The 22,207-nt window shown below is 44.2% G+C and overlaps 1 protein-coding gene across 1 annotated transcript in view; it reads left to right on the forward strand.

Annotated features, from left to right (window-relative positions):
- Positions 1-9,904: 9,904 nt before the first annotated feature.
- The window catches only part of ABCA13 (ATP binding cassette subfamily A member 13), a 281,591-nt gene continuing 269,288 nt past the window's right edge, over positions 9,905-22,207 (forward strand). Inside the window, 2 exon segments of the mRNA XM_030551464.1 lie at positions 9,905-9,979; positions 21,068-21,161. Of these exon segments, the coding sequence (XP_030407324.1) occupies positions 9,911-9,979; positions 21,068-21,161 (163 nt within the window). The 5' untranslated portion in view covers positions 9,905-9,910.

The following is a 22,207-nucleotide window of genomic DNA, read 5'->3' on the forward strand; positions in this document are numbered from 1 at the left end:
CCACTTTAGGTCCCAGTTCTGGTTCTGGGGAGTACAGAGCTATCAACAAAACCATCTGGGCTTTCCAGGCACTCAGGAGGTTGATGTAGTTAATCTGCATCTTTTTCTGATACCCTGGCAGGTGGATCTCATAGGCCACTACTTTATGGACGACCTCAAAAAATCCTTGCAACTGAGTTAGGAGCTTTGACTCTGAGGACTGGAGTAACAGTAGTACTGAGTCCCCTGGCTCAAATGTTCATAGTTGAGCTCCCTGATTGCATAGGCAATGTTGGGTCTATTGGGTACTCAGCAGGTTCTCCCTGGCAAATCCCCCTAGTGTTTTGAGTCACTCTCAGAGTTGTAGTATATATGGCACTGAGCCTTGCTCCCCCTCAGTCTCCCAGAGGAGATCCAGAATCCCCCAGGGTGGTTGCACGTAAAGGAGCTTGAAAGAGGAAAATCTCATAGAGGTTTGGGGAACCTAATGTATGTCAAATAACAATGATGGTAGCAGTATGTCCCAGTGTCATGGGTTGACACTGAGGAATATCTTTAGCATCAACTTCAGGGCACTGTTGAATTGTTCCTGCAAACTGTTGGTCTGTGGATGGTAAACAGATGTCTTGAGGGCCTGGATTGTCAGTAACACAAATCTCTTTCATAAACCTAGACAAGAAGTTGGACCCTTTGTCCATCAAGATATCTCTTGAGATTCCAACCCTAGTGAAGACCTTCAGAGATCTCTTACTATGGTGGGTACCTTTGTCATGTGTAATGGGATGGCCTCAGGGTACTGGGTGTAGTAGTCTATATTTATAAGTATGTACAAGAGTCAGATGCACTCATCTTTAAGGGCCTCACCAAGTCCATTTTGATCTGTTCAAACAGTACCTCCACCACAGGAAGTGGGATCAGAAGTGCCTTTGGGGACTGTAAGCTGCCACTTAGGGTATGAGTCACAGAAACTATGGACTTACTTATGATTGCCTGGGCAGAGAAATCTGAGGGCTACTTGTTGCAGTGTCTTCTCTCTCCTTAAGTGTCCAGCTCATGGTACCAAATAGTTCAGGCATAATAGTCCCCGCCTGAACTTTTTGGGAACTAGCAGCTGCTGCAACATTTCCTGGGTTTGAGAATGTCTGTAATCACTCAGTATAGCCGGTCATTCTGGATCTTTAAGTGGGGGCCCTGTGATGTTCATTGGTCTCCAGTCCCCTTCTCCTTCAGGATAGCTACTTGTTCTCAAATGCAACCTATGGTTTGGTCTTTCTGTGGCTCTGTATGAAGTCACCATTGTCTGTCAACTATTCATGGCCCATCTTGTCTGGGGTCTCCACAGGGTTCGACACCGGGGTCTCTGCCTGGCCCGAAGGACTCTTGTCCAGGTTCTCTATATCCTCTCAGCCCATGAACCCCTTCACTTTCAGAACTGGGATTGTTTCTGTGGGGTGGCTGTTGCTCCATCACTGTAGGATCTCTCTGAACCATCTCCATTCCTGCCCCAGGATTACAGGGTTAGCTAGGGTAGTTGTTTGCCGACTTAGCACATTTCTTCATTGCCCTCTACTTTGAGCCAGACCTTGGTTACTGGGTAGGACCATACATAAAACATAAGAATGGCCATACTAAGTCAGACCAAAGGTCCATCTAGCCCAGTATCCTCTCTTCTAATAGTGGCCAGTGCCAGATGCCCCAGAGGGAATTAACAGAACAGCTAATCATCAAATGATCCATCCCCTGTCACCCATTCTCATCTTCTGGCAAACAGAAGCTAGGGATAACATCCCTGCTCAGCCTGGATGGACCTATCCTCCATGAATATATCTAGTTCTTTTTTGAACCCTATTATAATCTTGGCCTTCACAACATCCTCTGGCAAAGAGTTCCACAAGTTGACTGTGCATTGTGTCAAGAAATACTTCCTTTTGTTTGTTTTAAACCTGCTGTCTTAATTTCATTTGGTTGCCCTTATTTCTCATGTCATAAGAAGTAGTAAATAACACTTCCTTATTTACTTTCTCCACACCAGCCATAATTTTATAGAAATCGGTCATACCCCCCCCGAGTCGTCTCTTATCCAAGCTGAAAAGTCCCAATCTTATTAATCTCTCCTCATATCGAAGCCATTCCATACCCCTAATAATTTTTGTTGCCCTTTTCTGAACTTTTTCCAATTCCAGTATATCTTTTTTGAGATGGGGAGACCAGATCTGCACAAGTATTCAAGATGTGGGTGTACCATGGATTTATATAGAGGCAATATGCTATTTTCTGTCTTATTATCTATCCCTTTCTTAATGATTCCCAACGTTCTGTTCGCTTCTTTGACTACCACTGTACACTGAGTGGATGTTTTCAGAGAACTATCCATAATGACTCCAAAATCTCTTTCTTGAGAGGTAACAGTTAATTTAAAACTTATCATTTTATATGTATAGTTGGGATTCTGTTTTCCAATGAGCACTACTTTGCCTTTATCAATATTCAATTTCATCTGCCCTTTTGTTGCCCAGTCACCCAGTTTTGAGAGATCTTTTTGTAGTCTGCCTGGAACTTAACTATCTTGGCTAGTTTGAGTTTTGTATCATCTGCAAATTTTGCCACCTCACTGTTTACCCCTTTTTTCCAGATTGTTTATGAATATGTTGAATAGGACTGGTCCTAGTAAAGATCCCTGGGGGACACCACTATTTACCTCTCCCCATTCTGAAAACTGATTATTTATTCCTACTCTTTGTTTCCTATATTTTAACCAGTTAGCAATCCATGAGAGGACCTTCCCTCTTATCACATGACACTTACTTTGCTTAAGAGCCTTTGGTGAGGGACCTTATCAAAGGCTTTCTGAAAATCTATGTACACTATATCCACTGGATCCCCCTTGTCCACATTCTTGTTGACCCCCTCAAAGAATTCTAGAAGATTGGTGAGGCATGATTTTCCTTTACAAAAAACATGTTGACTCTTCCTCAACAAATTATGTTCATCTATGTGTCTGACAATTTTGTTCTTTACTATAGTTTAAGTCAGTTTGCCCTGTACTAAAGTCAGGCTTACCAGTTTGTAATTGCTGAGATCACCTCTGGAGTGCCTTTTAAAAATTGGTGTCATATTAGCTATCCTCCAGTCACTTGGTACAGAAGCTGATTTAAATGATAGGTTACAGATGACAGTTAGTAGTTTTGCAATTTCGTATTTAAGTTCCTTCAGAACTCTTTGGTGAATACCATTTGGTCCTTGTGACTTATTACTGTTTTGTTTATCATTTAGTTTAGTAATGACACCTTAATCTGGGACAGTTCCTCAGACTTATCACCTAAAATGAAAAGCTTAGGTCTGGGAATCTCCCTCACATACTCAGTTGTGAAGACTGTCCCCATGGATGCACTGGAGGTAGATAGAGTCCCCTGATATGGCAGAGACCCCCATCATACTGGTCCAGATAACATCTGGCTGCTCATGGAATCCACCAAGCCCATTACCTGGGTGCTATTGACCCACATTGGGAGCAGAAACTTGGCGAAGCCTCTCTTCTGAGCTCAGAGGCCTAAAATCCATGTCTGGCCATAGCTATAGTCCTTAAAGGGGCATTTTTGCCTAAAATGCCCCTGCTGGCCACACTCAAGCATTAGTTCTTTGGGGCTTCTGTCTGTGTGCTCATTGCTGGGACAGTGGAATGCCTGGGAGGTGTGTCTCCTTCCCCTCAGAGTTCTTGGTCCCTCCTCTGTAGTGTATAGGTACTTAATTCTTCCCCTGTGCTGGGATTACCTCCTGCAGGATGGATCTGCTCCATGATCCCCATCCTTCACTTCTAGACTGGCATCCATTGGGATTCTGGGCCTTGCTTTTGGGGTTCTCTGAGTTTAGGTGTCCGAATAAGTGTGACCATTTCTGACAAGGTTGATGGCTGGTGGTATTTCACCCACTCCCTTCCTCTGGCTGGGAGAATTTGGGTAAATTTTTCTAGCAGCCCAATTGTCTTGGCTACTTGCATCGCCATCAGCTTCTTGGGCTTGAGCTAATGTCAGTAGTGGACCCAAAGTTGGTGGGCTACCACCCAAGGCTAGGCTCCAGTTGCGAACTTCTCTTAAGGAAACCTCTGTTGGAACATCTTGAGGTTGATGCCTGTGTGGTCTAGAATGGCCGCCTTCACTTTTGTGTAGTCCTGTGTTATCCAGATTGTGATATGCTGCTTGTGCTAGGCTGGTTAAGTACAGGGTTACTAAGTATCAGAGGGGTAGCCGTGTTAGTCTGGATCTGTAAAAGCAGCAAAAAGTCCTGTGACACCTTATAGACTAACAAATGTTTTGGAGCATGAGCTTTCGTGGGTGAATACCCACTTCGTCAGATGCATGTCATGCATGTCATGCATCTGACAAAGTGGGTATTCACCCACGAAAGCTCATGCTCCAAAACGTCTGTTAGTCTATAAGGTGCCACAGGACTCTTTGCTGCTTTTAGGGTTACTAAGGTATCCCAGTGCTCTGGTGGCTAGTATGCTTGTCTGAAGATGACTAAGAAGGCCTCTATGTCATCCCTGGGCTTCATCTTTGTATGGGCATGGGTAACCCGACAGGGAGGTTGTCTCCTACCAGCCCTGGAATGGTGGTGTTAGATGTCTCGTGCAGATGTAGGAGTGCTGCCCTCTGATGGACCAGTTGTTTTTGCTGAATCTGGTATTTGGTCGCCAGTTTGCAAATAATCTGTTGCTGCTGTTCTTGTTCCTAGATAAACTGTTTTTGCTGCTGTGCAGCAATTTGTTGTAGAAACTGTGTCTGTTGCTGTTGCTGTTGCTGTTGGGCTGCCTGCTGCTGTTGACTCTCCAGTATCCACTTCAGCAGCTTCTCTGTATGTATGGTTTCCTCATCGTTTGTCCCTGGGTTTAGAACCTAGAACACCGGAGAGCGGCCCGCAGGCCACACGTGGCCTGTCAAGTTAATCCGCTGGCAGGCTGCAAGACAGTTTGTTTACATTGACGCTCCCTACTAGAGACCTGCATGGGACTATTTTTAATCCCACTCCCATTCTGCCCCACAATTCCCACTCCCATTCCAACCTGCTCCCGCATTGTTTGTTGAATTTTTATTCCTCTCCCACTATTATGGCATACCGTGCCTCCCTTACTTCTATGCAGTTGCTGGCAGCAGCACTGTCTTCAGAGCTGGGTGGCTGGAGAGTGGCAGCTGCTGGCTGAGGCATTCATGTTGTTTGTAGCATGGGAGGATGAATTTTTAATCCTGCTCCTGTCCCGTCCTGCAATGCCCATTCTCACCCACTCCTGCATTGTTTGTTGAATTCCATATGTTTGTCCATAATAGCAGGAGCAGGACAAAAATTCAACAAAGAATGTGGAAGCTAGTGGGAGTGGGTATTGCAGGGTGGGACAGGAGTGGGATTAAAAAAATAGTCCTACTCAGGACTCTAGTAGGCAGCACAAATATGTTTGCTTGACTTTTCTGGGGACGTAAAACACTTCCCCGACCTTTCCTCACATCATGGACAAAGTCTCTTAGCATGGGGGCAATTAATCAAACAAGACAATCAGAGATGTATGATCACAACCTTGACAAATATTAGTATTTCTGTTGTGCTAGTGCCTCCAGTCCTCAACAAGTCAGAACCCAATTATTCTCACTCTGTGCAAACGTAAATAATATTCCAAGCCCCAAAGAATGTAGAAACTAAAAAGAAAGATGTAACAAGAGCATGAAACAAGGAGGTAAAGGACGTATGTGGGCAGGAGGGGAGTGAAGGATAATATAAGAACAAATAGGATAGCCGTGTGTGCAATTCTTTGCCAACCATAAGCAATGATCTCAACTTGTCACCTACTCAAATTTTATCTGATGGTAGTTTTGTGCATAGAGCAGAAGCAGGGACATGAGCAAGGGGGGAAGCAGGGGCATGCCCCCCAATAATTGGCAGGAGCTGACAGAGCATCTCTGGCCCCCTGATCCCTGGCACGGACAGCATGATTGCTCCTCTGGTCCCAGGCAGGGCTGGCTCCAGGCCACAGTGCGCCAAGCGCGTGCTTGGGACGACACGCCGCGGGGGGCGCTCTGACGGTTGCCAGGAGGGCGGCTTCGGTGGACATCCTGCAGGTGTGCCTGCGGAGGGTCCACTGGTCCCGCGGCTCTGGTGGAGCATCCACAGGCATGCCTGCGGGAGGTCCACCGGAGCCGCGGGACCACCGGACCCCCTCGCAGGGAAGCCTGTGGGAGGTCCACTGGAGCCGCGGGACCGGTGAGCGGCAGAGCAGCCCCCGCAGCATGCCGCCGTGCTTGGGGCGGTGAAATTGCTAGAGCCGGCCCTGGTCCCAGGGGCCCTGGTGAGGAGAGCATGAGAGCTCCTCTGGTCCCCAGGCTCTGTCAGGGAGAGCAAGCTACTTCCATCCCAGAGCCCTAGGAGGGAGAGTGAGCTCCTTCGGTCCCTGGGCCCTGACAGGGAGAGCGAACTCCTTTTGTCCCTGGGCCCTGGCAGGGAGAGCGAACTCCTTTGGTCCCGGGGCCCTGGCAGTGGTACAGAAGGTGCTCCTCCAAAAACAGTGGAATTTAAATTCCTGAACATGCCACTGAGTAGAAGCAAGTTCTGAGGAGAGAACTGAGGGAGGATAAGGTGGTGGCTATATGGACAAAGCAAACAGCACTGCAAATATGCACAAATACTAATTCTTTGGATATATCTATACTACCTGCTGGATTGGTGGGTAGTGATTGATCTATCATGGATTGATGTATTGCCTCTCATCTAGACACCATACATCAATCCCCGAAGGTGCTCCCTTTCGACTCCGGAACTCCACCAGGGTCAGAGATGGAAGTGGAGTCGACGGGGGAGCAGCTATTCTTGTAGCTGAAGTTGCTTATCTTAGATCGATCCCCCGCCTCAGTGTAGACCAGGCCTCTGTGAGAATGTGACGAGAAAATTGAATATAAAATGTGGTAAACTGACAAACCTTATTTTCATTGCTTTACAGCTCTCTCGCTCTCTCTTACTGTCTCTGTCAGAAATGAGTTCAGGTGTTTTAAAATCTGGGGTCCATGTCCATGGCTAATATAATACTTGTGTGGAAAAGAAGAAACAAATGTCTAAAATGTCCTAAAATTTTTAGGTTGGATTAGCTTCTGTTGTCTCTCCCTCAACTGCTCTGATGCTCCTGAAAAAACCCAAAGGCCCAGTAGATGTATGCCCTTCACCTAGCCACTGCTTGTAGGAAGTATCTAATTTGTAATGAAAGAGGTGCCAGGGCTCAATCTATTATTATATTTTAAATTTTAAACTTGTTATGACCAGGGATGGATTAATGCAGGGGCTTTAGGGGCTGCAGCCCAGGGCCCCTGGCTAAGGGGTGGCCCTGGCACAGCAGGACTCAGGCAGGCTTCCTGCCTGCCATGGCCCCATGCTGCTTCTGGAATTGCCTGGTTGGCTGCTGGCATGTTGCTGTGGACCCTGCTAGTGGTGGGGAGGCAGATCCACGCACTGCCCCTGCCCCCAGCACCGTCTGATGGGAGCTGCGGGGGTGGCAATTGCAGGCACAGACGGTGCACAGAGACATGTTGTCCCACTCCCACCAGGGGCGTGCAGAGACATGCTAGCATCCAGCCACTTCCAGGAGTGGCGTGGGGCTATGGCAGGCAGGCAGCCTGCCTGAGTCCTGCTGTGCCAGCAGGTTAATAGCCTCAATGCCATAATTGTGATTGTGATGTTATTGACATGAACTGTGACCATATAGATCTTTGTTGCAACCAGGGTCCTGTGGTTGTACCAGGTCTTGTACAGAAGAGACCAAGTGGGGTGTCTATGGGAAGGTTGTAGTTTGCTGTTATGATTATGCTGTCTGTATTTGTGTATTATTTTTGTATTCGAAGTTATGAATATTGGCTGTGTACTTGTTTGATTCTAAGCAGCCTCAGTGAAGCATTTGGTCAGCTTCTTGAGAAACGACTATCTCAGTAAGTGCCCAATCAAGAAACACTTAACTGACAATGGACTTTGGGAGATGCCAATCCACATCTGAGCTTTCCTGGGAATGGTTCAAATTAACATGTAAACAATGGCATCAGCCTGCAAAAAGCTGAATCAGTCATAGACATGCAACTTGCCCAGGTGACTGCAAACTCCATCTTGTTGAGGGGATGTTACACAGGAGAACAAAGGGATTTCAACCTACAAGAGAAAAAACTATATAAGGTCCTGGAAATCCCTCCATTTTGTCTTCAGTTGGCTCAAGAGATAGCCTCTCCACCCCAAAGAAATGCCTGAAAGACACTGGAACAAAGGACAGAAACTATGGGGGTGTGAGTGATTGCTGGACCCAGACTAGAAGGAGTCTAGTCTGTAAAAGAAGATTATTGGAACCTCTCTGAGAGTGAGATTTATCTACATTTAGTTTCCTACTGTATTAGGCTTAAACTTGCGTGTTTTGTTTTATTTTGCTTGGTAATTTACTTTGTTCTGTCTGTTACTACTTGGAACCACTTAAATCCTACTTTTTATATTTAATAAAATCACTTTTTGCTTATTAATTAACCGAGAGCAAGTAATTAATACCTGGGGGAGCAAACAGCTGTGCATCTCTCTCTATCAATGTTATAGATGGCGAACAATTTATGAGTTTACCCTGTATAAGCTTTATACAGAGTAAAACAGATTTATTGGAGTTTGGACTCCACTGGGAACTGGGTATGTGGATGCTGGAGACAGTAGCACTTCTTAAGCTGTTTTCAGTTTGGCCTGCAGCTTTTCGGAGATGTGGTTCAGATCTGGGTCTGTGTTTGTAGCAGGCTAGTATGTCTGGCACAACCAGGCAGGGCACTGAAGTCCCAAGCTGCCAGGGAAAACGGGCTCAGAGACAGTCTCAGCACATCAGGTGGCAGTCCCAAGGGAGTTACTGTGACCGAACCCGTCACAGTGATCATTTTGTTTTAAATTAGGAAAACGACTTGTATACAGGTGCCCCATAAAATCTAATAGCTGCAGGCTCACAGTAGAGTTAATCTGACCCTGGTTATGACTTTTAATGTGATGGTTTGAATGTGAAAGTTTGACATTCAGTCATAACAAGTTAATTTGAAAGAGCAACCCACTATTAGATGTTTACAGCTACATATTCTACATCTTATACAAAGTAGTAGCTTGTGCAGAAAAATAAATTAAAAGAAACTGCAGAAATAAATAAATAAATATCTGAATATATTCTCTAGCTAGAGGCTTGTCCACCTTTGCTCTGGCTTTCTCCTCAGTGTTACTACACAATATTATTCTCGCACCTCCCTCATTTGCTGCCCTCCTGTAACACCCCTCCCCCCCAGCACACACACACATTCCCAAAACCATTCTTTGTTCTGTTGAAATAGCAATAACTGCAGGGCCAGGGATGTTGGGGGTGGGTGAAACACATGGCCAGAGCTGGGGGTCAGCGCCCGAAGCCCCATAGGCAGAACTGGGGGCTGGAGCCCACGGTCAGAGCCCAAAGCCCCAGAGCTAGGGGGCCAGAGTCTGAAGCTCCAAGCCAGGAGATGGAGACCAAACCATTGTGCCAGAGCCTGGGGTTGAAATGTAACCTAGCTACGAAAATGGAAAGGAGTCTTAAATATCCAATATTAAATGTATGCTGTTTATTGTAATGGCTTGCAGTTATGTCTGTTTCTGGAATGCAAAAGCAAGTGCACACTAAAACACCCTGAAGGCATTTATATAAAACCATTCGCTTGCTCTTCATCACATTGAGCAGCAAGTAGAAAGATGAGATTCCTCAGTGAACACAGAACAAAAGACAGAAACATAATCGAATCCTTTCTTTCTAAGCAGACACACCTCTTGCACCTTTTCTATGTGCTGGAATTAACTAGTTCCTGATCAGGTGACTAAGAGTTAAAGGTCTTTAAATACCCACTCTTTAAGTGGTTGGGGAAAAAGACACAGCAATATGGGGCGTTCTGTTCACCAGTTCAAGGCGCTGTTCTGGAAGAATTGGCTCTGCCGGCTGAGACAACCGGTAAGTTTTTGCAAATGCTTAACACAGGGATTTTTTTTCTCCCCTGCATTTCTGTGGAAGTGAGTGTGTCTGTTATTTCAACTCTTCCCTTTGCCTCAGAGAATAATAAGGATCAGCTGGCTGCAAATGGTTCATGTTGTGCCGCTGAGCTCCTGATTATTTAGAATAGGAGTAGAGCGGAACCTTGCATTTTAACACTGAAATAGCTGAAAAATCAACACTTTCCAATGTGCAAACCTAAAGGAAAGTGCTTAAATGCTTTTGAGGAGACACACTGGATCATTGGGCAATACTGGTGCTTGTGACACTCCTGGGGATGAAAATTACTTGTCCTTCAGTTTTAAAGTGCACATTCACAATGAGAGAACACTGTTGTAACTGAGATCAGAATGTAGCCTACAAAGGGCTTAAAACAAGATGTGGGGCAGAAGAGTGCAAATATTAGCTACAAATATTTTTCCTCCTTTTCCTCTCAATAAGCTCTTATTGAACTAAAATTAGCAGAGAAGGCTGGCTGTTACCCTGAAAAGATACAGAAAATCAAAATAATGCTCAGTTGCCCCACATGACTGACGTGTGACTGTCATTTTTCAAAGGTGGTAAAAGAAGGACTCTTCCGGTGATGTTAGAATTTTGTATTAAAAAATAGTATCACTATAGTTGATGGTTTGTCATTGTTTCCTTTGTCAGTGCTGATTTGAGGATTCACAGTGATGCATGTTGGCTGTTTTATATTGGATCAGCATGATAAATCAACATGCTGCTTTTCATCTCAGAAAATGTTACTGTAAATATGATCAGCAATTTTTGATTTAGAAAGAGACGGTCCCTCCATCTCCTTAAAAATCTTGGGATTACAACTGATTTTTTTTCTTTGTGAAGGAACTTTCAACTTTATTGATAATTTCTCCCTCGACTTGTTCTCTTCTCCAAATGTTGTGACTCTGTTCTGGGTCTCCCTACTGGGTCTCCCTACTGCCTCCTTTGGTAGCTTTTTATCCCACCAACTTCCCCTCCTTGTTAGTATAATGCCCTCTGCTCATTCCCATCCTCTCACTTTTTTCTATAGGGGATTTCTTCCACCTCAATGATTTCAGCTAATATTTCTATGCAGATAACTCTTAAAACTACCTCTATATCACTGGCTTCTTCACTTTTGCTCTTCAGATGCTATCTGGTAATCTGGTAGCAGTCCTCAATGGGCCAAATTCATTTTGGATATAACTCCACTGAAGTGACTACAATTATACCAGGGCTAGATTTGTCAGATAGGTCCAAAACAGATTTTCTCAATTTTCTTTCCAAGCCCTCTTCTCTCACTAAGGGGATTTATCACCCATGATTTCTCATCTCCCAACATCACTACCACATCAGATATTTAAATACCATGTCTCTGAGCACAATATAAAAACATATGCAATTGGGTGTCATCTTCAACTTCTCTCTGTTCTTTTCCCTCACATCCAGAATCTCCTAAATCTTGTAGTGTCTTCCTTCATAATATTATTAATATCTATCCTTTCTACTGAGCTGCTTGTCTTTGTCTTCATCATCTTTCCATATGTGTTGTGACATGATTTTTTTTGATGCAATATGATCATGTCTCCATGCCATATCTTGAAGGCATAAAATCACGATGTGAAACAAACTCTCAAAAAGAGCAAACCTTGCATGCAGTTCATTCATCACTTCCAAATCCAGGTGTAGTGTTTGATTGTGTACCATGTAAGACTTGCATGTATTTAAATACACACAATAAGGTTTACCCAAGCACAGAAAGTAAAGTAGATATTTTGCTTAGATACCTCAGAAGAGTGTTGTAAGGTTCAGTTTAATTAATGTATGTAAATATTCTTTTCCACATAGATCCTTATACCACACTTATTACTATAGTGTCTGAGATCCTCAAATGGAAAACCTTAAGAAAGTGCAAAGAAGAAATTAGCATTCCAACTAATACTGACTGTTAGAATAATAGTTTTTTAGAATTATCAGTAGTTTCATGTTACTTTTAAGTCTTCTAGTGCCAGTAGAGTTCCTGGGTTGGTAGAGGGCAGCTGTAAAAATAATACAAATATATTGTATGACTACCAGCTTCCATGCCATACTGTGCAATAATCAGACATTCAGACAAAATATGAACAATCTAATTTCATTGAGAGTTCAGTATAAATTAGACACTAAAATACTAGTCCTGTGCATTCTACTGGGGTTCTACCATATTTCCTGTGCAAAAAACAATTGGTTTGGGGATATTTAATCTCTTTAGAGCCTTCTTACTATGGTTTATAGCCAAAGAGAGGCCTATTAAATTTCTGCCCATGTTTTTCATGCTATTGCATTTGCTTGTTGTTTATCTTGGGTTCAAAGAACTTAGTTCAGGGGCTTTCCATGCGTGCGTGTGAGTATGTGAATTCTCTCTCTGGAGGATGGTAGACACAGTTCCAGTGCCACCGCTATTACATCATAGACTTCAGTAGAATCTGGACCTTTGGAGCTCTCCCCATACATGGTTTTAGGCTAGTGGATTGATAAAGTCATGTATCCAGTAGCCCCATGACCTCCCATCCCCTCAGTCAAATCCAGGAGTTGCAGACCCACAAATAAAATTTCTACCACTTCAGCGACGTCACTGAGGGGCACATCACAGCCCTGCCTGGGGAAAACTTTTCTAATCTGGAGCTTTCCCCACTTCTCAACTTCTCAGGGCAGAGCAACCACTCAGGGCTGCTGCAAGATGCAGGCAGAGCTCTTCACAACCATACCTGCTCAGGAGCCGAAGCTGTTCTCCTCCTGCTTCTGCTCCTGTGAGGGAGCAGAATGAGCCCAGCAGCTCAGGGAAGCTCTGCTCCTTCCTTTTCTTCCCTTCCCAAAACACCTGGCCTGGAAAGAGGGAGGTGGACCTTTCTGCAGCCTCTCTTCCCAAGCCTGGGAGAGGGAATCCCAGGAGCTGCAGAAAGAATTACCATGGATCACTGCTCTGCACTGTGTATAGGGCAGGGTTGTGCAGTCCCTCCTGCTGTCCTCTCTGCATTCTCTGTCCCACACACTAAGGGTACCGCTAGACAATAAGCCCTACTGCAGCACAGCTTCAGCCCTGCACTCAGGGCCGGCACTTCCATTTAGGCGGCCTAGGCAATCGCCTAGGGTGCCAGGATTATTGGGGGGGGGTGGCATTTTGCCAGAGGTGGGCAGCAGGCGGCTCTTGTGGACCTGCTGCAGGCATGCCTGTGGAGGATCCCCTGGTCCCACGGTTCCAGTGGACCTGCCGCAGGCATTCCTGCAGACAGTCCGCTGCTCCAGCAGCTCCATACTATCTAGGTATTCCTTTATACCTGTTTTTTTGCCAGGTGTATGTCACTGGAATAATACAAAGCGTGCTGAACTAGGCTGAGACTCTGGTGCACAGGGCTCGCTGCCATGAGTTCACATTTGGTGCAGCTGACTTTGTAGCTATCAAGCCCAACAGGCTTTTTAATTATTTGTGTGCATATGTAGCACAAGTGGTGACAAGACAAGAGGACAAAGAGAATCATTGCACCTAGGAACTTACTCTTGAAAGATGGATCAGAGTGAGCCAGAGGATAGGGAAACTGAACTAGGAGTTATGGACTTGAATTCTTTTCCTGGCTCTCCTACAGACTAAAGGTGTGATCTTGGTGAAGTTACTTAATCCTAGCTGCGCCCTGGTTTTGCCACCTATAAAATGGGGCTAACAATAATGAATATTCCCTTTGTGAACCTCTTTGAGATGTATGGCTAAAACCATGATGTAAATTCCAAGTATTATTTTTAATTATTGTAATTATGAATTACATGGATGGCCCAACAAGAAGAGATAACAGATGAATATATTTTGGGAGTCCATAATGAACAGTGATTTTTAATATAGTAGAGCCTAGAACCACATCCAATCTTGGAGCCCCATCATGCTAGGTGCAGTGCATACATATAGTAAGAGATAGTTCCTGCCTCAAAGACTTTACAGTCTAAATGGACAAAAAAGTGGGTGGGAGATAGGGAGTAGCATTATCCCATTTTACAGATGAGGAACTGTGACACAGAAAGTAACTTGCCCAAAATCAGATAGGAATTCTATGGCAGAGATGCTGCAGCTCCCGTGGCATGGTTCCCGGCCACTGGGAAGTGAAAAGCCGGCGCTTGGGGCGGGGGCAGTGAGCAGAGCTCCCTGGCTGCCCCTGTGTGTAGGAGGTGGAGACGAGACATGCCAATGCTTCTGGGAGCCGTGTGGAGCCATGGTATGGCAGGCCAATCGGACTTTTAAAGGCCCTGTACAGCAGTGCTGACCAAAGACGCCAGTGTCCCTTTTCGATAGGGCATTCCAGTTGAAAACCAGACACCTGGCAACCCTAGCCTATGCCTGTTCTTTCCCACCTCATCCAATATGACAGTTGTTTAGAGTCCAGTTCTGTTAACCTTACTATCATAAACAGATAGCTAAGGGTTAATGTCTCTTTCACCTGGAAAGGAGTAACCTGAAACACCTGACCAGAGGACCAATCAGGAAACAAGACTTTTTCAAATCTGGGTGGAGGGAAGTTTTGTGTGTGAGTTCTTTGTTCTTTGTCTTGTGTCTGACCCTCTCGGCTATGAGAGTGATTTTTCTATCTCCAGCTTTCTAATCTTCTGTTTCCAAGTTGTAAGTACAAAGATAGGAAGACCATAGGTTTATATTGTTTTCTTTTGTATTTACATGTGTGTAGTTGCTGGAATGTTTTGAATTGTATTCTTTTTGGATAAGGCTGTTTATTCATTTTTTTCTTTTAAGCAAATGACCCTGTACTTGTCACCTTAATACAGAGAGACCATTTTTATGTATTTTTCTTTCTTCTTATAAAGCTTTCTTTTTTAGACCTGTTGGAGTTTTTCTTTAGTGGGAATTCCAGGGAATTAAGTCTGCAACTCACCAGGGAATTGGTGGGAGGAAGAAGTCAGGGGGAAAATCTCTTTGTGTTAGATTTACTAAGCCTGAATTTGCATACCCTCTGGGTGAAGAGGGAAGTACTTGTGTTTCCAGGACTGGAAACGGGGAGGGTGGAGTCCCTCTGTTTAGATTCACGGAGCTTGCTTCTGTGGCCATGTCTACATCTAAAATTTTGCAGCGCTGGTTGTTACAGCTGTATTAGTACAGCTGTATAGGGCCAGCGCTGCAGAGTGGCCACACTTACAGCAACCAGCGCTGCAAGTGGTGTTAGATGTGGCCACACTGCAGCGCTGTTGGGCGGCTTCAAGGGGGGTTCCGGGAATGCGAGAGCAAACCGGGAAAGGAGACCAGCTTCGCCGCGGTTTGCTCTCGCGTTCCCGGAGCCACCCAGCAAACCGCAGGGAAGGAGACCTGCTTGCTCGGGGTTCCGGGAACGAGAGAGCAAACTGGGAAAGGAGACCAGCTTCGCCGCGGTTTGCTCTCGCGTTCCCAGAGCCACCCAGCAAACAGCAGGGAAGGAGACCTGCTTGCTCGGGGTTCCGGGAACGAGAGAGCAAACCGGGAAAGGAGACCAGCTTCGCCGCGGTTTGCTCTCGCGTTCCCCGAACCACCCTGCAAACCGCAGGGAAGGAGACCTGCTTGCTCGGGGTTCCGGGAACGAGAGAGCAAACCGGGAAAGGAGACCAGCTTGATTACCAGAGGCTTCCTCCTTCCACGGAGGTCAAGAAAAGCGCTGGTAAGTGTCTACATTGGATTACCAGCGCTGGATCACCAGCGCTGGATCCTCTACACCCGAGACAAAACGGGAGTATGGCCAGCGCTGCAAACAGGGAGTTGCAGCGCTGGTGGTGCCCTGCAGATGTGTACACCTTCAAAGTTGCAGCGCTGTAACTCCCTCACCAGCGCTGCAACTTTCTGATGTAGACAAGCCCTGTGTATCTCTTCAGGAACCCAGGGAGGGAACACCTGGAAGGGAGAAGGGGGGGGGGAATTGGTTTATTCCCCTTTGTTGTAAGACTAAAGGAATTTGGGTCTTTGGGGTCCCCAGGGAAGGTTTTTGGGGGGACCAGAGTGCCCCAAAACACTCTAATTTTTTGGGTGGTGGCAGCTTTACCAGGTCCAAGCTGGTAACTAAGCTTGGAGGTTTTCATGCTAACACCCATATTTTGGACGCTAAGGTCCAAATCTGGGAAATATGTTATGACACTTACTCATGTTGAATAGTATCCTAATCTACCCCAGCCTTTTCATATTGATTTAAGAGAGTGAGACATCACCACTCACGTGTGTAGAAAGCATACAGAAAAGAGGAGTGCACATGACTAAAGCAAATCCATTTTCACATTTGAGCAAATGCTCACATACTTATACTCTACTCAAAATTCTCCTTTGTCTAATGTAAAAATTGAACAGACATCTTTTAACCTAGGGAAACTACAAAATGTCAGGATGGCATGCATTTCCTTGACCAAAGATTTCAAAGACCTTGGCCAATATTTGTCCTTTGCATTCTATAGTCAGTCCACTTCTTTTCCTGTTTAATCATCAACTCAACCCTTGTTCTCTGTTGTTTTGACCTTATAGAGGCTCCTATTTCTCCCCCTAGTCTGAGGTGTAGAAGGGCACATATAAAAATAAAATGGCTAGAAAAGCCCCAAAAGCAGTGCAACAAGGGAGTTTAGCTATGACAGCAAGGAACAGGGTATGATCCTCTGTGAAGAAGGACTGCGGATTCTAGCTGATCTGTCAAGATCAGCGGGTACTGTGATCTTAAGCCTGGTCTGCACTAGAAAATTAGGTCGATTTAACTATGTCAGCCATGTGTGTTAAAAATCCATGCTCCTGAGCAGCATAGTTTAGCTGTCCTAAGTCCCTGTGTAGACAGTGCTAGGTTGACAGAAGAATTCTTCCTTTGACCTAGCTACCACCTCTCAGGTAGATGGATTACCTATTCCAATCAGAGAATCCCTCCCGTTGGCATAGGTAGTGTCTACATTGAAGCACTACAGCAGCACGGCTGTGCTTCTGTAGTGTTATAAGTGTAGGCAAATCCTGAGTCTGCCAGTTCCACAGGTGGTTGAAAGGTGGATGGATGGGTAATAGAGAGGGATAAATAAACTCTCTGCATAGACGGAATGATCAGGTAAAAACACTGCAAGACTAAACACACAAACAATTCCAAGTCTCCCCATATGTGCGAGAAGCTCACAGAAGAGACAATCTGGCTCATTGCATTTGATTTACTCATACAAATGGAGATTGTTCAATTGGAGGAATTTAACTGCTTTTAACTTCCATCAGGGCATTACTTCTGTGGGTCATGTCCAGGACATCTCTTTCCCACATACAAGATAAACTTGTTGGCCAGGAAGTGGCCTTTAAAAACAATCCCTTTTCATAATCACTGTATCATGAACATCCAAGCTCATTGGTTGACTAACAATTGCACGAACGAATGACAAAGTTAAAAACAAATCTTATGCAATACTGGGTTAATTCTGGTTGATATTTATTTCCAGAGAGTTTTTGTCATGAGGCATTCCACTAGCAAATACATCATGCTGCCCCTGATATTCCAGTTTGTATCAGATATAGTCATCTGTCTCTTATGTCACTATGCCAAAGCCAATTATGCCTTGTTTATAATTTTGTACTAAGTAATTTTATTGCAAAGAAATAGCTATATTAAAAAAACATTAAGTTTGCAAAGTCAAGCATTCAAAAGTTAGGAAATGCCACAATTAAGATTGCATATGCATTATGACTCAGTCTTTAATTACATGTTTTTGTACTATTTTATCCACACGAGCCTTGACTTACTCAGTGCACAGGATGCCCAGCCAGTCCCAGACTTCCCTCCAGTCTCAGTTTTCCCTCTCTCAGTTGGCTTCCAGTTCCCCCGTCACTTTATTTTCCTCCCTAGATCCCAGTCTTCCTGTGCAGACATCTCAGTCTCTCCCACATCCCCATTCTGGCTACAAGTCCCAGTTTCTCTTCTCCATCCTACCAGTCTCCAATTACAGCATCCACATACCCCCAGGCTCCTTGCCCCAATCTACACTCTTTGCCACCTGCCCTAGGTTCAGTAGTTCTCCTTTCTGCATTTGAGTCAGGAGGCTTCCTTCTCCCTGCTGCCTGGGCTCCAGCATGGGCACCATGGAGAGCACAGGAAGCAAACTACCCCTCCTCTCAATTCTAGAGCCCAGCCCCACAGTGGCTTCTAGCAGCAGGACAACAATTGCAGGGAAAGTTCTGCTCAACCCTTATGCCCTTGGCTGGAACATGCCCAGTGCAGATGGAATCTTCAGAGGAGCATTTAGATGCCAAACTCCAACAAATCTGTATGGAGCATTTGAGAACTGAGATTTTTGAAAGTCTTATAACTTAGCCAAATTTAGGTGGATTTTCACAGGGGTGGCAAAAGGCACTTTCCTAATACAAAGACCATCCCCCTGCCAAATTTCAGGTTCCTGCTCCAAAACATGGGAGAGTTATCACCTCTGAAAGAAAACCAACTTTAACATGGGTAAAACAACATTGTTCTTGTTGATGCAGCTGAACTGCTTTAGTTGAAACTTTCCAAAATAATTCAGCCTGAAACAGACACCCAACACAGGAAATCTCAGACCAAGCAGTTTAAAGTTTTGCAAAGTTATAAGCAACTGAAAACAGCGTATTTTAATAGGAAATGTCGGACAACCTTAAATATAGGCAGTAATACCAGCTCTACTCATTGTAATAGTGAAGGATCTCAGGTGTTCCATAGTTGTCCAATAGATATTACTGAAGACATCTCAAACACAATTCAGTGATCCCTTATCTCATGTATTTCTATAAAGTTTTTTTTTCTAAATCTCTGTTTGAGACCACTTGTGTGCTGAGTAGAGTAAAGTAACTCCTCACTTAAAGTCGTCTCCATTAATGTCGTTTCGTTGTTATGTTGCTGATCAAGTAGGGAACATGCTCGTTTAAAGTTGTGCAATGCTACCTTCTAACATTGTTTGGCAGCCACCTGCTTTGTTCACTGCTTGCAGGAAGAGCAGCGCATTGCAGCTAGCTGGTGGGGGCTTGGAACCAATGTGGACCGGCAGCACCCTATCAGCTCCCCCTATCAGCTCCTAGCTCCCCTAAGTTCCCTGTGCAGCAGCTGCCCAGCAGGCTATCAACGCAGTTCTGCTGTCTCTCCCCACACTGCCATGCACTGCTCCTACCCTCTGCCTTGGAGCTACTCCCAGAGACTCCTGCTTGCTGTGCAGGAGGGATGGGGAGGTGCTAATGTCAGGGTGTCCCCCTCTCTCCTGCTCCTGCGCCCCGTTTACCCCTTCTCCATATAGAGCAGGGTGGGGACACGGATGGAGAGAGCTTGGGGCAGCAGCTGCTGTCTCAACTTCCTGATCCATTTAAAAAGACAATGCACTCAAGAGTGGGTCAGCTTACTTGAAGGGGCAGTGTCCATTTCTCTCCCACACACAAGGTATGTGTCTGTCTCTGTCTGCTATACTGTCTCCCCTCCCTCCTGTTCATGCTGCCTTGATGAGAGTCTACATTAACAACAATGTGTTAACCCTTGAGGGCTCAGCTGAGTGCTAGTTTATCATTTAGCAGCAAGGCATTCCCTGGGAAATATCCCTTCCTCTTCCACCCTCTAACTTCACTACTCAACCAAGCTTCACAATCATCATAGCTGTGAACAGAATTATAGTGTTTGTTTAAAACATATACTGTGTGTGTACATAAATAATATATAGATTTTTGTCTGGTGAAAAAATTTTCTCTGGAACCTAACCTTCTCCCTATTTACATTAATTCTTATGGGGAAATTGGATTCGTTTAACATCGTTTTGCTTGAAGTTGCAATTTTCAGGAACATAACTACAACCTTAAGCGAGGAATTACTGTATATATATTAGAAACTAAATATTTTGATTTTGAATCGCTAGTGGTTAAAGGCTTGTCGTAGATTAAAGTGTATATACTTTGAGTTAATCAACTTCTATGAGTATTTGAAATCTTAAAATGAGCAAGTGAGCTGCTCTGGTTACAATATCTCACTGTACAGTGTCTTAAATCATAGCTTAGAAGATATTCTCTCAATTATATTATTTATTAGAGTTGATTGAAATTTTTCAAATTTTTAAATCTCAAAGGGGAAAATTTGAAAACAAAAATGTAACTGCACCCCTTTGATCAGTTGTATTACTTACATATTTGGGGGTTTATCAGAGAAAGTGTACTTCTGATCTATATTTGTATGCCAGAGAGTATAGCATGGGGGAGGGTGATGGCATGAGAGGTGTCCTAAAGCACTTCTTTTCCTCTTGTCATTGTAGATCAATCTTGTTTCCAGTGTGGCTAGGCTTATTTTTGTGTAGAAATGGCTGGATTCGCTTTCAGAACACTATTATTGCCAGAATCCAGGTTTGCTCCATGGGAATCAAAGACCACCCACTCTTACTTTTCTTAGGTTGTCTTTGTAACAATTTGATCTTTTGGAATAGTTTCCCTGATATGGACAGATGATGTAAGTACTGTATCTAGCATTTAAGCTACCATAGTGAGTAGCCTCAGAAATCCTCAGGTTCAATGTAATGATCTTGTCAAGCTTTCATGTTCTATATATTTTTTATTCTTCTGTTTTAACATTTATTGTGATTCTGCCCTATTTAACTGCTTCTGAAACACTCCTTTGTTAATGAAAACCTTGCATATGAGGATCCTAATGCTCTTTACAAAGCTGGCTGGCTGATATCCCTATTTTGCAGCTGAAGCAACTGAGGCATGAAGATGACTTGCTTTCACTCTATCCTAAACTAGTTTTCTAGATTTGGAAGAACAGTGTGCCTGTTTCATTCTATTAGTTATTTTGTATAGATGTAAAAGAAAAGATTCATGAAAATACCGTAAATAACAAGACAATGGCCTTTACTAGCAAGCTCTGAAATCAGTGTTCTTTGCTCCATAATAAAAAGATGTGTTTCTATTTAGAAGTAAGTTTTAAACAAAACAGAATCTGGTTTAATAGTTTCTTTTGTACGGCATCTCTACTGGTATATTAATTTTCTGGTCCATATAATAATGTATATTTGTATGATGCAGTTCAATTTCTACAATGCTAATATTATTGTTTTGGGTTTACTCTTCAGGTGCTGTCTCTCTCTGAAGTACTCTGGCCATGCATCCTGTTCCTAATTCTGGCTGCAATTCGCATCCAGCAACCTTCAAAACACAAGGAAAACTGTATGTTTCATGTTGAATCTTCATGTTTTGCACATCTGTAGACTATATTCTAAAGAGGGCTTCATAATAAGGAAATATCAGTAGGTTAAACCATGAGGGCCTGAATCAAAGCCCATTGATTTCATTGGGATTTGGCTGAGGCCCTAAATTAGTTTTGTCTTTTGTGTCCTATAAAATTATAATATTGAGTCCCCCTGCAATCTATAGTTCTTTCTGCTTCACTCTTTTCAAGCATTATCTTACCTAAAACTGTGTGGTAGATGTTACTAATGCTATGTTTTATTTAGTTGCTGCAGTTCTACAGGATTCGGGCATAGCCTGTATTTTATAACCTGTATAAATGGTATCTTGGGTTCAGCCCACACATTCTCAACTTCCTAGAAGAGTAACATAGTACAATGTCTTTTAAAACAAGGAATAGAACAGGGATCAGCAACCTTTGGCACGTAGCCTATCAAAGAAATCTGCTGGCAGGCCGGGATGGTTTGTTTACCCGCAGCAGCCATAGGTTCGGCCAATCGCAGCTCCCACTGGCTGCTGTTCACAGTTCCAGGCCAACTGGGGCTGCGGGAAGAGGTGTGGGCCAAGGGATGTGCTGGCTGCCACTTCCCAGAGCCCCCCTTGGCCTGGAATGGCGAACTGTGGCCAGCGGGAGCTACGATCGGCCAAACGTGGATGCTGCAGGTAAACAAACTGTCCCAGGCTGCCAGCAGATTTCTCTGACAGGCTGCATGCCAAAGGTTGCTGATCCCTTGAATAGAAGATACAACAAAAGAAACAATGAAAATCAGTCACATCATTGTAAATGATCCGGTATTTAAGACGGATGTGTAAAACCTATTTCCTTGTAAAAGGCTTATGAGACCTGAAACCATGGATATCTTTCTTTATGCTTGTTTATTAATTAATCACACACAGCTTTGAGCTGTATAAAAATCCTTTAGATTTAGTGGCATTAATTAAGCCTGGTGTCAGAAGCAGTATTCCAAATGCTGCATCGTGACGTGTCTGACCTCTTGGTATTTATCTAGTGTCAGTATAACACC

This window comes from Gopherus evgoodei, chromosome 2, assembly GCF_007399415.2.
Source record: "Gopherus evgoodei ecotype Sinaloan lineage chromosome 2, rGopEvg1_v1.p, whole genome shotgun sequence".
Taxonomy (NCBI): Eukaryota; Metazoa; Chordata; order Testudines; family Testudinidae; genus Gopherus; species Gopherus evgoodei.